At 42.7% G+C, this 14361-nt stretch overlaps 1 protein-coding gene across 2 annotated transcripts in view; it reads right to left on the reverse strand.

The window, feature by feature from the left end:
- Positions 1 to 14361, reverse strand: part of LOC109921827 (cAMP-specific 3',5'-cyclic phosphodiesterase 4C-like) — a 271818-nt gene that overhangs the window by 234560 nt on the left and 22897 nt on the right. For both annotated transcript variants that reach the window (XM_048614248.1, XM_048614247.1), the window contains exon 2: positions 1434 to 1654. In XM_048614248.1, the coding sequence (XP_048470205.1) occupies positions 1434 to 1654 (221 nt within the window). The remainder of the gene's footprint in view (positions 1 to 1433; positions 1655 to 14361) is intronic.

The following is a 14361-nucleotide window of genomic DNA, read 5'->3' on the forward strand; positions in this document are numbered from 1 at the left end:
CACACACACACACACACACAACCACCACACACACACACACACACACAATGGAATTGAGGATTATCAACCATGATCTCACTGATTCGCACTGCAGACTCGATGAGCCGAATGGCCTGATATTGTTGTAGTGTCTAATAGTTTTATAGATTCAGTTATGAACACAATGAACACATCATTGCAGTTACATACTCATTAATCATCTTCCTTTCCCTCTGAGATCTAATTTTAAATAAATACTATTCATAAGAAAGATTAATGTGAAACAACATCACATTTGTCTTGCTGTTCAATTCCTCAGTGAGATCTAGACTGAAAGACAGCTTATAGCACATGTTCCCCAGCACTGATAGCAGGACTACAACTCTTACAAGCTCAAATCTCTTAAATAAATCCATTGCTTTTTCATAATTTTGACACTGAGAGTGGATAAAGACCTATCTTTTAGTCATATCTCCTCTCATTTCCAGGAAGATGGAAAACATAAATCCATTTTGACCCAAACAACATCACATCGACCGCCCTCCCCCACAAAAAAGAGAAAGCTGCAAACTGGAGAATGCAGACTGAAAACAACGAAAGCCGGAGATCACAGCGGGACAGGCAGCATCCACAGGGAGAGAGCAAGCTAACGTTTCTGATGAAGAGTCATCTGGACTCAAAATGTCAGCTTGCTCTCTCTCCACGGAGGCTGCCTGACCTGCTGTGATTTCCAGTATGTTTTGTTTTCAGGACAGATTCCAGCGTCTGCTGTAATTTTTTTCCTACATAAAGCACAGACTGTTTAACTTTCCTTGTATGCTTCGAGCTGGATGACCAGTTCGACCAGTATGTTCCTTTCCAAGTATTACTGTTTAATGGTTTCTCCTTGTGCCAGGGATTCAAAGCTGCAGCTGTATTTTTTCATTGTTGTTGTTACCTTCTTCCATGCTGTTTCTTCCTCCAGCCGGATTTCTTACGGTTATGAAAATCCATTTACTTTTAACTGCTGCATTCCTGATTTCATGATACACTGAGGTGTTTAATGGCTGCCCCACAGATTGGACACAAAGCCACTTACAACAGAATCAGAAGTCACATGACACCAGGTTATAGTCCAACAGGTTTAGTTAAAATCACAAGCTTTCGGAGCGGTGCCCCTTCATCAGGTGTTGGTCTTTAACCTGGTATTGTGTGACTTTTGACTTTGTCTACCTCACTCCAACATCGGCATTTCCACATCATGACTTACAACAGTTTATGACCGCAACAAGTCAGCCAGTACGTCAAGGTTGAATAAAGATATCTACATCTGTGCATTTCCAAACACATATCATTTACACACGCTACGGGTAGATACACCACCAGTGTGTGCACACCAAAAGTCTCATTGTCAAAGAACAGGCATCTCTGAGATATTTCACACAGTGAAGAACAGAGTGACACTTCTCCCTTACCTGGGGCTGCTGTTCTGTGCTGCAGCAGACGAAGTTTCGTCTTGTACAGGGACAATGAGCCTCAGGCCCTGGTCTTCTTTTGGTGGTCTATAACCCTCATAGAGTGTAGACTGTCGCCAGGACAATGGAGGCAGCTGCAGTGCTCCCGATGAGTGTCTCTTCACCAGGCCAAACATGGACGGCTGACCCAGTGACAGCAGATCCAGTGAGTCTTTGATTCTCTGGCAAAAAATGGGAAAACAAAAGGGGTTAGGAGAGGACAAAAGTAGCAAAAGAAATAGTGCACTCTTACCGTGGTAGGGGATGTGAGAGAACGCTAATTGGAAACATAATTTGCAAATATTTTCATTACTCACAAACATGCAAAGTGATAAGAATCTGATCAAGCACATATGATATACTTTTGTTTTCACAAGTGAGTACTTGAACAACCATGTGAATGTGGAGGGAACAAAAACAAAGTTGCTGGAAAAGCTCAGCAGGTCTGGCGGCATCTGTGAAGGAAAGAACAGAGTTAACATTTCAGGTCCGGTGACCCTTCCTCAGGTCTCGAAAAAAGAGTTAACATTTCGAGAACTGAAGAAGGGTCACCGGACCCGAAACGTAAACTCTTTTTTCCTTCATAGATGCTGCCAGACCTGCTGAGCTTTTCCAGCAACTTTGTTTTTGTTCCTGATTTACAGCATCCGCAGTTCTTTCGGTTTTTATCAAATGTGGAGGGGGCTTGTCAGCAGTTGGCTGATTTGTGATGCTCACAGCATGTGTTCAGTTCCTAGCTGAGGTTACCATGAAGGATTCGCCTCCTCAACTTCTCCCCTCACCTAAGGTGTGGTGACCCTCAGGTCAAACCACCACCGCAGAATACCTACAGTGAGCAAGCAGGCCATTTGGCCTATCAAGTCCACAGCAACCCTCCGAAAGCATCTCACCCAGATCGACATATCTCTGTAACCCCTGCATTTCCCACGGCTAATCTACCTAGCCTGCACATCCCTGGACACTACAGGGTAATTTGCCATGGCCCAAGTGTGGAATTGAACCCAGGTCCCTGGCACTGTGAGGCAGCAGCACTAACCACTGAGCCACTGTGCTACCACTCTCTTGACCAGTTATCTCTCTCTAATGAGCGAACAGTCCTATGATATGGTAAGACAATAGTAATTTTCTAAATGTGCATCCATCCAAGCACAACAGATCACCACCAACTTCTCGAGGGTAAGTAGAAATGGGTAATTAATTCTGGTCCAGTCAGCAATGCCCTCTTCAAGTGGATTAAAGAAAATCATATGAACATGTGACCACACAAATATTTGAATGCATGACAATACAGAACAAAAATTTTTATGTTGCAACTGCTTGAGGGATAAATATTGAGCAAGGGATGAGGGAAAATTTGCTTGTTCAAATGAGTATCATAGGATCTTTCAAAGTCATCTAAGGTGAAAATGGCAAATGGTTTTATCTTCTTTACTTTGCTCTTAGTAGCAGAGATGCATTCTCTCCCTTTCACACATTAATTTACACCCATTAACATCGCTATTTTTCTTTCTGCACTATTAACAACTCCTTTGTCTTTTGCACTGGGCATCTATACCATCTGGCCTCTTGCTCCTCCTGTGCCTCTATCAAACTATAAAAAATAACCTATTTTACAACACCTTGAGTCATACCGGACTCAAAAATTTAACTCTGTTTCCCTCCCTATAGATTCTGTCAGACTTGCTGAGTTTCTCCAGCACTTTCTGTGCTTGTTTCAAATTTCCAGCATCCACAGTATCTTGTTTTTAAACAGTTTTACGTTGCATCCAAAAGACGATACCTGCAACAATGCAGCACTGCTTCACTACTGCCCTGCAAGTGTTCTCCTGAGTTCTGGACCAACACCTCTGGAATGGAGCTCAAACACATGGCCTTCTGATTCAAAGATCAAAGGGAGAGAGTGACCAATGAGCTAAGAAGCCAAGGCCAAATTGTAGACCAGTGGAAAGGTATCTGTGACGTTGGGATTAAAAGGGCGATAGTAGAAAGACGAGAGAAGATCCAAGGTCATCGAAGAATAAGCCGCCCAGACAATATTCCATGCGTTGCTGGCTCATTATTTGGTCTTAACCAAAACTGAGTCAATGTGTCATGACTAACTGTAATACATCAAAAACTCTGTGCTGAAGAATAAGATTCACATGTTGATGAAACTACCCACATATTGTAAGTCTATGCACAATTGATTGGCCTGTGGACAAGGCAATAATTCTTGTACAGTGAGTAGATTAGAGGGTTTAGATAATCAATAAAACTGTGTAGAAGCACTAAAACAACTTACAATGAAAAGCTGGAGAGGACGACATCAATGGGCAACTTCTGTATTTAACATTGTCATGGCCTTCTATAGTGGCAGTGGGAGGTGAACTCATTTGGAAAGAAGTTGAGCAGGTAATAGGGAAGGCAAATGGAAAGTAAGCCCTTATTTCCAAGGGAATGAAGTATAAAAATAGGGAAGTCTAGCTAAAACTATACAAGACACTAGTCAGACCACAGCTGTAACTGTGAACAGTTTTGGGCCCCTTGTCTAAGGAAAGATATGCTAGAATTGAAGACAGTCCAGGGAATGTTCACTAGGCTGATACCAGGTATGGAGGGACTGTCTTATAAGGAGAGTTTGTGTGGTTTTGGTTTCTGTTCATGGGACGTTGGAAGAATGAGAGGTGACTTTATTGAAACATGCATAATTTCTAGGTGACTTGACAGGATAATGCGAGAGTCTAGGACCAGAGGGCATAATCGCAGAGCAGGGGTTGCCCAGTTAGGACAAAGATGGGGAAGAATTCCTTCCCTCAGATTAATCTGTGAATCTGTGGAATGCTTTACCTCAGAGGACTGTCAAAGCTGGGTCATCGTGTATATTCAAGACTGAGGTAGACAGATTTTTAATAATTAAGGACAACCAAGGGTTATGGGGCAATGTTGAGAATTATCAGATCAGCCATGATCTCATTGAATGGCCATGATGTAGAGGTGCCAGTGTTGGACTGGGGTGGACAAAGTCAGAAATCACACGACACCAGGTTATAGTCCAACAGGTTTATTTGGAATAACAAGCTTTCACAGCACTGCTCCTTCATCTGGTGATTTCATCTGAAGAAGAAGCAACACTCTGAAAGCTTGTGATTTCAAATAAACCTGTTGGACTATAACCTGGTGTCATGCAAATTCTGTCATTGAATGGCAGTGGAGGACACAATGGGCTGAATGGTCTACTTCCGCTCTAGGTCTTATTTGAGTGTGTGTGTCTGTGGCTGTGTATGTGTCTCTATCCATGTGTGTGTGTGTGTCTGTGCCTGTGTGTCTGTGTGGGTAGGTATGTCCGTGTGTCTGTGTGTATGTCGCTCTGTGTGTGTGTGTGCGCGCCATGTGTGTGTGCGCATGTGTGTGCGCATGTATGTGCGTGTGCGCATATGTGTGTGCATGTGCATGTGTGTACACGCGCATGTGTCTGCATGTGCGCACGTGTGAGCATGCACTTGTGTGCGCGCGCGCATGTTTGAGTTCATTTGTGTGTGTGTGTGCACGTGTGTGTGCATGCGCATGTGTGTGTCCGTGTGTGTGCGTGTGTATGTGTGTGCATGTGCACACATGGGTGTATGCATGTGTGCGCACGCATCTGTGTATGCGTGTGTTTGCTTGTGCACATATGTGCATGTGCACGTGTGTGTGCATGTTTGTGTGCATTCGTGTGTGCGTGCGTGTGTGCGCGTGTTTGTTTGTGTGTACGTGTTTGTTTGCACGCATGTGTGTGTGTGTGCGTGTGCGTGCGTGTGTGGTTATGTGTTTACAGAAAAGCCAGTTGTGATAAGGATACAAAGAGTCTGCAAAAAGATAATGATATGTTAATTGATTGAGTAAATAGTTGGCAGATGGAATATAATGTAGGAAAATGAGAACTTATCAACTTTGGTTCTCAGAACCTAAAAGCAGAATATTATTTAAATTGACACAGAATGCTGCAGTACAGAGGAATTTAGGTGTCTTTCTATGTGAATCACTAAATGTTGGTATGCAGTTACAGCAAACAAATAGGAAGGCAAGCACAATTGTTGGTCTTTATTGCAAAGGGGATGGAGTATAAAAGTAGGAATGTCTTCTTACAAATATACAGAACATTAATGAGACTACACCAAATGTATTGCACACACTTTTGGTCAGCTTACTTTAGGAGAATATATATACATTAGAATGAGTCAGAGATGATTCACTGGGCTGATTCCTGGGATGTAAGGGTTCTTTTATTAGGAAAGGTTAAGCAGTTTGCACCTTCCTCTGAGAGGCCTGGATAGAGAGGGCATGGAGGAGATGTTTCCATTGGTGGGAGAGACTAGGGCTCGAGGGTACAGCCTCAGAGTGAAGGGATGAGCCTTTATAACTGAGATGAGGAGGAATTTCTTCAGTCAGAGGGTGGTGAATCTGTGGAAGTCATTGTCGCAGAAGGCTGTGGAGGCCAAATTATTGACTTATTTAACACAGAGATTGACAGGTTCTTGATTAAACAGGGGATTAAAGGTTAAGGGGAGAAGGCAGGAGAATGGGGTTGAGAAACATTTCAGCCATAATTGAATGGTGGAGCAGACTCAATGGGCCAAGTAGCCTAATTCTACCTGTCTATCTTATGGTCTTATGGGCCTCTTTGAATACAAGGAGAATGAGGCGATCTTGTTGAAACAAAGAAGATTTTGCAGAGGCTTGACAGAGTGGATGCTGAGTTAATATAGCAAGTAGTTAAATGGGTGATTGGGTTAATTAATGAATTAATTGACTGAGGGGGAATAAAGGGGGAGAAGCTGCAACTAGTGTATGGAGGGAGCTGTAAGATTGAACAGTTAATAAACTTTCTCCACAAAGAAAGGTGTCTTGTTTTCTGTCTCACCAAGTGGCTAGGATCCAGATGGAAGGGACTTTCATTCAACTGACCCACCTAGGTGTGTACTGAAACAGCAACTTTATTTCTGAGGCTGTTGCTAGGCAACCTTCAGTACAAGTCACATCTCTCCCAAACCAGCTTTGTCAAGTAATTAAAGCCATAAAACCCATCTCTTATCTCCCTTCAAAGCCTTGTCTTGTCTACTTTCCAAAGTTACATGGCATCTAACAAAAAGCAGATCCCTTACTGTAAATATTAAACTCTTGGCTTCAGTAATTACACACAACTCCGTATCCTTTCAAAATCCATTAAATCCAGAATGCTTAAACAGTTCTATAATCCAGTTCCTCAAAATCCTTGAGTGTAAATATGCATTTACTACAGAAACTGAACATTAAGATCAATGGAAAGATGAAATGAGTATGTGGCCATAGGTTACATATTCATCCAGACAAAAAAGCAAGATATAACCTTGGCACCGTCACTTTCTAAGAGAAACAAGATCAGGTGTAAAATATGCTCACAGTTATGGTTCAGCAAATTGGACATTTAGAAATGCAGAAATTAAAAATGCAGAAAGGTGATCTGTCGAATAATATAAGGCATTGTCAGATATTGATAATTTAGAAGGCAGGGTGGATATACTGTAGAAGAATACACAATGCAATTTAGCAGAATATCTGCAAGATTGTAAAAATTCTAGTTGAAAGTTCTTAATGCAGGGCTTGCCTTTAAATTGCTGGACTGTGTCAAATATGGATAAACTCTGAGTATTCACTGGAGTTGGGTTTTCAGAAAGATACAAACTTTAGGAACAGAGTGTCAGATGCCTTTGGTCTCCTTACTTGAAAATGGATGCACTGGCACTGCAGAGGACACAGAGGAAGTGTGAGGGAATTGAGAGGGCTGGCTTATGAGGAGAGATTGTGTAGACTGGGAATATACACATTGGGATTTAGAAGAATGAGAGGGAATCTCATAAAAACATTTAAAATTATGAAGGGAATAGATAAGATGGAAGCAGGGAGGTTGTTTCCACTCAGAGATAGTAGGAACTGCAGATGCTGGAGAATCCGAGACAACAAGGTGCAGGGCTGGATGAACACAGCAGGCCAAGCAGCATCCTGCTCCTATGATGCTGCTTGGTCTGCTGTGTTCATCCAGCCCTGCAGGTTGTTTCCACTGATGGGTGAAACTAGAACAAGGGGGTATAGCTTCGAAATAAGGGGGAGCAGATTTAGGACTGAGTTGAGGAAGAACTTCTTCACCCAAAGGGTTGTGAATCTGCCCAGTGAAGCAGTTGAGGCTACCTCGTTGAATGTTTTAGGGCAAAGATAGATTTTTGAACAATAAAGGAATTAAGGATTACGGTGAGTAGGTGTATAGGTGGGGCTGAATCCACAAAAAGATCAACCATGATCTTACTGAATGGTAGACCGGGCTCGAGGGGCCAGTTGGCCTGTTCCTGCTCCTATTTTTTATGCTCTTAATCCTTAAAAAATCCTGGGAAAACATTCCCTCCAGATTCAAATGGAGAATAAGCAGTAATGCAAAGAAAGGAGAATTGAATAGTAGCAGCAAGGTAAAACTCACCAGACTCAGGCCGAAACTGTCAATATGAAAGGAGAATCATAATCAGAAGGAATGAGGATAGAAGTGACTCTGGCTATTATGTCAGCAATAGGGTTTGGGGAACCATGGCAGAAGAATGAATGCTGGGAGTGCTCAGGCTTTTGGTCAACATGCATCAAAACATCATTATGCAATGATTTGTCTGAAATGGGTTAACAAGGTTTTTGAAATTACACATGACGTTTAAGGTTTGGAAGGAGAAGATGGTGACACTGATCAGGGAGAGGAAATTCCACTACTTATAAGAACCTTCAGGTCAGTAACGAATACCAGAGACTCATTCAATTGCATTGTGTTAGACAGTGGATGCACATTCACAGTGTGTGGTGTGGATTACTTAAAATGTTACCTAGAATCTTTTAATCATAAAGATCAAAGTAAGATTGAAGAAATTGAGAGTTCACCTGCTTCAGGTTTCAAGATAACAGAGTGCTGAAACTGCTCCAAAAAATCACTGTAAAGGAGCCGAGGCAAACCATTTAATCAGCATAGACATAGTATCAACTGAGATAGCCTTACTGATATGTGGAACATCTACTAACAGGATAGAACTGCCCATGGAACATGGAAAAGTAATTGTTTTTGGGGAGTCAGCAGATCTACAGTTCACACGCAATCCAGACATTATATCCCTTTAACAAGACCTAACTTCTCCAATCAATATATTAAAAAGGTGTTATCGACATCAGGAGATGGAAGTTTAAAGGCAAAAATGGCTAGTTATTTTAAGAGACAAAAAAACTGCAGATGTTGGAATCCAAGGTAGACAAACAAGAGGCTGGAAGAACACAGCAGGCCAGGCAGCATCTGGAGGAAAGGAGCTGTCAACGTTTCAGGTATTACCCTTCTTCGGGACTGGGAGCAGGGGGAGCTGCAGATAAAGAGGACGGGGCGGGGGAAGGGGTGAAGGCAGAATGTTGGTGGTAGGTGGACACTGGTGGTAGGTATGACCTGGTTGGTCGATGGGAGGGATGAATCCAGTTGGTGGCTGGAAGGGGGGGTCAGAGGTGGAATGGAAGGGAGGAGGTGGGGCTGGAAGAGGAAGCAGGGGTTGAGTGGGAAGGTTATTTGGAATTGGAGAACTCAATGTTGAGACCTCTGAGCTGTAGGGTACCCAGGTGGAAGATAAAGTGTTGTTCTTCAAATTTACGTTCTGAGTTACTGCAACACTGGAGGAGGCTGAGGACAGACATGTTGGAGGGGGAGTGGGACAGGGAGTTGAATGGGTGGTCACTGGGAAGTTAGGTTGGCTGTTATGGGCCAGGTAGAGATGCTCGGTGAAACAGTCACCTTGTCTATGTTTGCTCTCACTGATGTAGAGAAGAACACATTGGGAGAAAAAGACCACATCAGTAAAAGATGCAACACCTGCCCTCATCTCCATTCAAGGCCCGAAACAGTCCTTCCAGGTGAGACAGAGCTTCACCTGCATCTCCTCCAACCTACTCTATTGCATCCGGTGCTCCTCTCTACGTCGGTGAGACCAAACGTAGACGAGGGGACCGTTTCACCGAGCATCTTCACCTGGCCCATAATGGCCAACCTAACCTCCTGGTCACCACCCATTTCAACTCCACGCCCGACTCCCCCTCCAATATGTCTGTCCTCAGCCTCCCCCAGTGTCACAGTGACTCAGAACGCAAATTTGAAGAACAACATCTTATCTTCCGCCTGGACACCCTACAGCCCAGAGAACTCAACATTGAGTTCTCCAATTTCAAATAACCTTCCCACCCATCCCTTGGCTCCCCTTCCAGCCCCACCTCCTTCCTCCCATTCCACCTACTGACTCTCCCTTCCAGCCACCAACTGGATTCATTCCTCCAATCGACCAACCAGGTTGTACCTACCACCAGTGTCCACCTATCACCACCATTCTACCTTCACCCCTTCTCTCCCTTTATCTGCAGCTCCCTCTACCCCCCCACATCCAGTCCTAAAGAAGGGTAATACCCGAAACGTTGACTGTTCCTTTCCTCCAGATGCTGCCTGGCCTGCTGTGTTCTTCCAGTCTTCCCCATTCAACTATGACTCATTTGTATAAACCTGCAAGTGGAGGTGTCAGCACTGACCCCTGTGGCACACCACCCATTACATTTTGACAAAAAGAAAATGACCCATTTTTGCCTACCTTCTGTTTCCTGCCATTCAGCCAATCATCTGTCCATATCAATATGGTACCCTCTATGCCATCAGCTTTTATTTTCTGCAATAGCCTTTGATGTGGCACCTTATCAAATGCCTTCTGAAAATCTAAGTAGAATCTATCCACTGGTTCCCTTTCATCCACAGCTCATTTTACTTTCTCAAAGAACTCATGGCTAAACATGGCTTCCTTTTCACAAAACCGTTGATTTTCCTAACTTTCTTGAAATTTTCAAGGTATGTTGCTCTGCTGTCTCACTTAAAGCTTCCAGAATTTTCTTTCTGACAGATGTTAAAGTAACTGGCCTGTAGTTTCCTTCCTTCTTTTTGAATAAAGCAGTCAAATTTGCTACTTTCCAATCTAATATAAACTTCACCAAATTTAGGAAATGTTGGAAAATTAAAACTGCCACATCAGCTATTTCACTAACTACCTCTTTGAGGACCCTAATGTTGTAGTGGAACATTAGAATGTGAGAACAAAAACAAAGTTGCTGGAAAAGCCCAGCTGGTCTGGCAGCGTCTGTGAAGGGAAAACCAGAGTTAATGTTTCAGGTCCAGTGACCCTTCCTCAGAACTCGAAACGTTAACGCTGATTTTTTTCTTCACAGATGCTGCCAGACCTGCTGAGCTTTTCCAGCAACTTTGTTTTTGTTCCTGACTTACAGCATCCGCAGTTCTTTCGGTTTTTAATTAGAATGTGAGATGCTGCTTAAAAGCTTAGTAAATCAACCAACTTCTAAATAGGTACCTTCCTGGGCAGTCCATGTGAAGATCTCACTGCAGATAGTTGGGTTTACAATCCACTTCAATTATTTTTTGATGAAATACAAAAATTCCTTGGACAATGACTCACCAGGTTCTTTTTTTATGATTCATTCACAGGATGTGGGATTCACTGCTGGACCAGCATTTATTGTCCATCCCTAATTGGCCAGTTATGAGACAACCACATTGCTGTGGGTCTGGAGTCACATGTAGGCCAAACCAGGTAAGGGTGGCAGTTTTCTTCCCTAAAGAACATTAGAGAACCAGATGGGTTCTTCCAGCAATCAATTCATGGTCATCAGCGATTCTTAATTCCAGACTTTTTATTGAATTCAAATCCACCAGCTGCTGTGGCAGGATTTGAACGCGGGGTCCCCAGAACATTACCTGGACCTCTGTGTGGAATCAACTGCCAGAGGAAATGGTGGAGGCTGGTACAATTACAACATTTAATAAGTATCTGGATGGGTATATGAATAGGAAGGGTTTAGAGGGATATGGGCCAAATGCTGGCAAATGGGACTAGATCAGATTAGGCTATCTGGTCAGCATGGACGAGTTGGACCAGAGAGTCTGTTTCTGTGTTGTATGACTCTATCACAGTCCAGTGATAATACCATCGCCCTCACTTGGGAGCTTGGGAACAGACTATAATTAATTCCACATTTTTTTGTGTATGTGAACACCCTGCATACTTGTAGTAGGGCATTCTTTAAGGCTGGATTTTGGGGAAAAATTGGGAAGCTTAATGGCATCATATAAGGTCCTTAGAAGTAAAGTTAAATCCAGAGGACATGGTATATTCCAAAAGCAAAGGGCAGAAAGAGCTGAACAATACATGCAAGGTTATAGGTAGCAATGGAAAACAGTAGTTTTTCATGCATTGCTACTAATTGGTTAGGGTGTATTCCTCAAGGTTTATTGATGAGGCACCAGGTATTTCACATACTGCCATATGTTCACAATTATGAGGACCAGATTATCACAGAAGAAGGACTGACTCCATGTGAGTAAAGCGATACAGAGGCCCAGGACAATGCCTTCTCTCCCCAAGACACTTACTAAATGTTGGGACCAAATGTTTGGACATTTGCTCAAATGGACTAGTGGATGTTTTCAGGCGCAGAAGTATGTGTGTTGTACAGAGCTCAGAAAGACACTAACCCTTTAAGACAGCTAGATGACATCAAGACACTCTAGTGTAAGAGATTTCCGTCTTGCTCTGTGTTCAGCACTCAGTCATTCAGCCTGTCTGTTCGTCTTCCAGTGAGTTAGTTAGTCAACTATGTATTTACTATAACAGTGATCTAAGTAAGCACATAACCCAGACTGTATATGTAAGTCCAATGTCACATTAGCATACAAGGTCATTAATAAGCTTCCACATCCTTGGCTCAATATTAACCCAACTCTCATAGTCTCAAATGTTTACAGCACAGAAGGAGACTCATTGTGTCCACACCAGTCAACAAAGATCTGACCACACTCCTCCCATTCTCCAGCTCTTGACCCATAGCCCTGAAGGCTATGGCAACACAAGTGAATATCTAAATACTGCTTAAATGTTATGACATTTTCTGACTCAGGCACCCTTTCAGGCAATGAATTCCAGATTCCCAGCTCTCTTGGGATATGCAGAAGATGGAAAAGAAATTCACCTTACCTCTTCTCTTAGGCTTCTACTTCTTATTTAAATCTATATCCATTAGTTTTTGTCCCTCCACTACTGTTACAAGTGCTTTCCTATCCACCCTATCTATGCCCCTCAGAATTTTATACAATTCTATCAAATCCTCTCTCTATCTTCACTGTTCCAGGGTAAACATCTCCAATCTATCCAATTTTACTCATAGCTCTGGCCCTCCATCCCAGCAACATCTTAGTGAATTTCCTCTGTGCCCCCTCCAGTGCAATTCTATAGTGTGGTGTCCAGAACCACACACAGTACTCCAGCTGTAGCCTAACCAGTGTTTTATAGAGACGGTCTGTGGTATGTGTGACATGAGCTAACGTATTGAAAACGACAAAAGGTACATCAAATTGAACTTCAATGGAACATATTTTGATTGACCAAAGAACCAGAAGTAACATGAGGAAACTTTCTTTACATGGAGAGCTGTTAGGATGTGAAGAGCACTGTCTGAAGGCCATGATGTGGAGGTGCTGGAGTTGGACTGGGGTGGACAAGGTCAGAAATCACACAGCACCAGGTTTCAGTCCAACAGGTTTAATTGAAAACACAAGCTTTCGGAGCACTGCTCCTTTGTCAGGTGACTATAACCTGGTACCACGTGACTTCTGACACTGTCTGAAAGGATATTAGAAGCAGATTCAGTAATGACGTTCAAAAGAGAATTTGAAAAAAACTTGAAGAGAAGCATAAGGTGGAACTAATAGAAGAGGCCTGCAAAAGACCAACATGAACATGATGGGCTGAGTGGCCTCCTTCTGAGTTGCATCATTCTATGACTGTTTTCAATCAATAAAACCCACTACCACCTTCTCAAAAGGCAATTAAGGATGGATAATAACTGCTTGCTCAACCAGGAACACCCACATCCTGTGAATGAATAATGAAGGAGATGATGCAGGGATCTGAAAATTATTCCTGTTTTCTTTAAAGTCCCAATTTTCCCTCTGTAAGAGATGGTATATCACAGGGGAAACACTAAACGTTGAAGATAATGATTGGAAATTGTTGTGACTATTTATCAGCTTGATTCAGCACATTAAAATCATATATAAAAATTAATAATGGAATCTGGCAGCATTGAGAGTGATAGCTGACCTATACTGATCCCAGCATCTCTCCAAATCCTTCCACCCTCCCACTCGCTCTGTCAAATTGAGACGAATAGGTTAGATTCAGGGAAAGCTAGATAAGTCGATCAGGGAGAAAGGAGTTAAAAGGTCTGGTAATAGGGTGAGATGAAGAGAAATGGGAGGGAACTCATGTGGAACATAAACACTGTTGTTAGAGAGCCAATGTCCTGTTTATGTGCTGTGTATCCTCTCTAAGATTGATTTAAGACATTTGGACCAGGCAGGAGAAACATCTGCACACAGAGAATCTTGATGTTTTGGAATTCAGTTTGTGTGTTTGCGTTGACAGTCAAGATTAAATTGGACAGTGAGAGACAAAGGAGAAAGGGATTTGAAGAGACAATGGTGACCCATGTCAATTAACTGTGATTGGAACACAGCTCACTTACAGGAGGAAGGATGACTTGAATTGACTGTGCCCAATATATAATGGGAATGTGCTTCCAAGAGCGGGACTAACAGTAAAGTGAGGACACAGACTGAAGGAAATTGGCAAAAGAATCAGGGGAGCGATGAAGAGAGGCTTTTGACGTAGTGAGTCATTGTAATCTGGCGCGTGCTGTCCGAAAGGGCGGTGGAAGCAAATTCAATCGTAGCTTTCAAAAAAGGAATTGAAAGGGGAAAAAGAGAAAATGCAGAACTTTGGGA

The sequence above is a fragment of the Rhincodon typus genome, chromosome 29 (genome assembly GCF_021869965.1).
Source record: "Rhincodon typus isolate 14 chromosome 29, sRhiTyp1.1, whole genome shotgun sequence".
NCBI lineage: Eukaryota > Metazoa > Chordata > Chondrichthyes > Orectolobiformes > Rhincodontidae > Rhincodon > Rhincodon typus.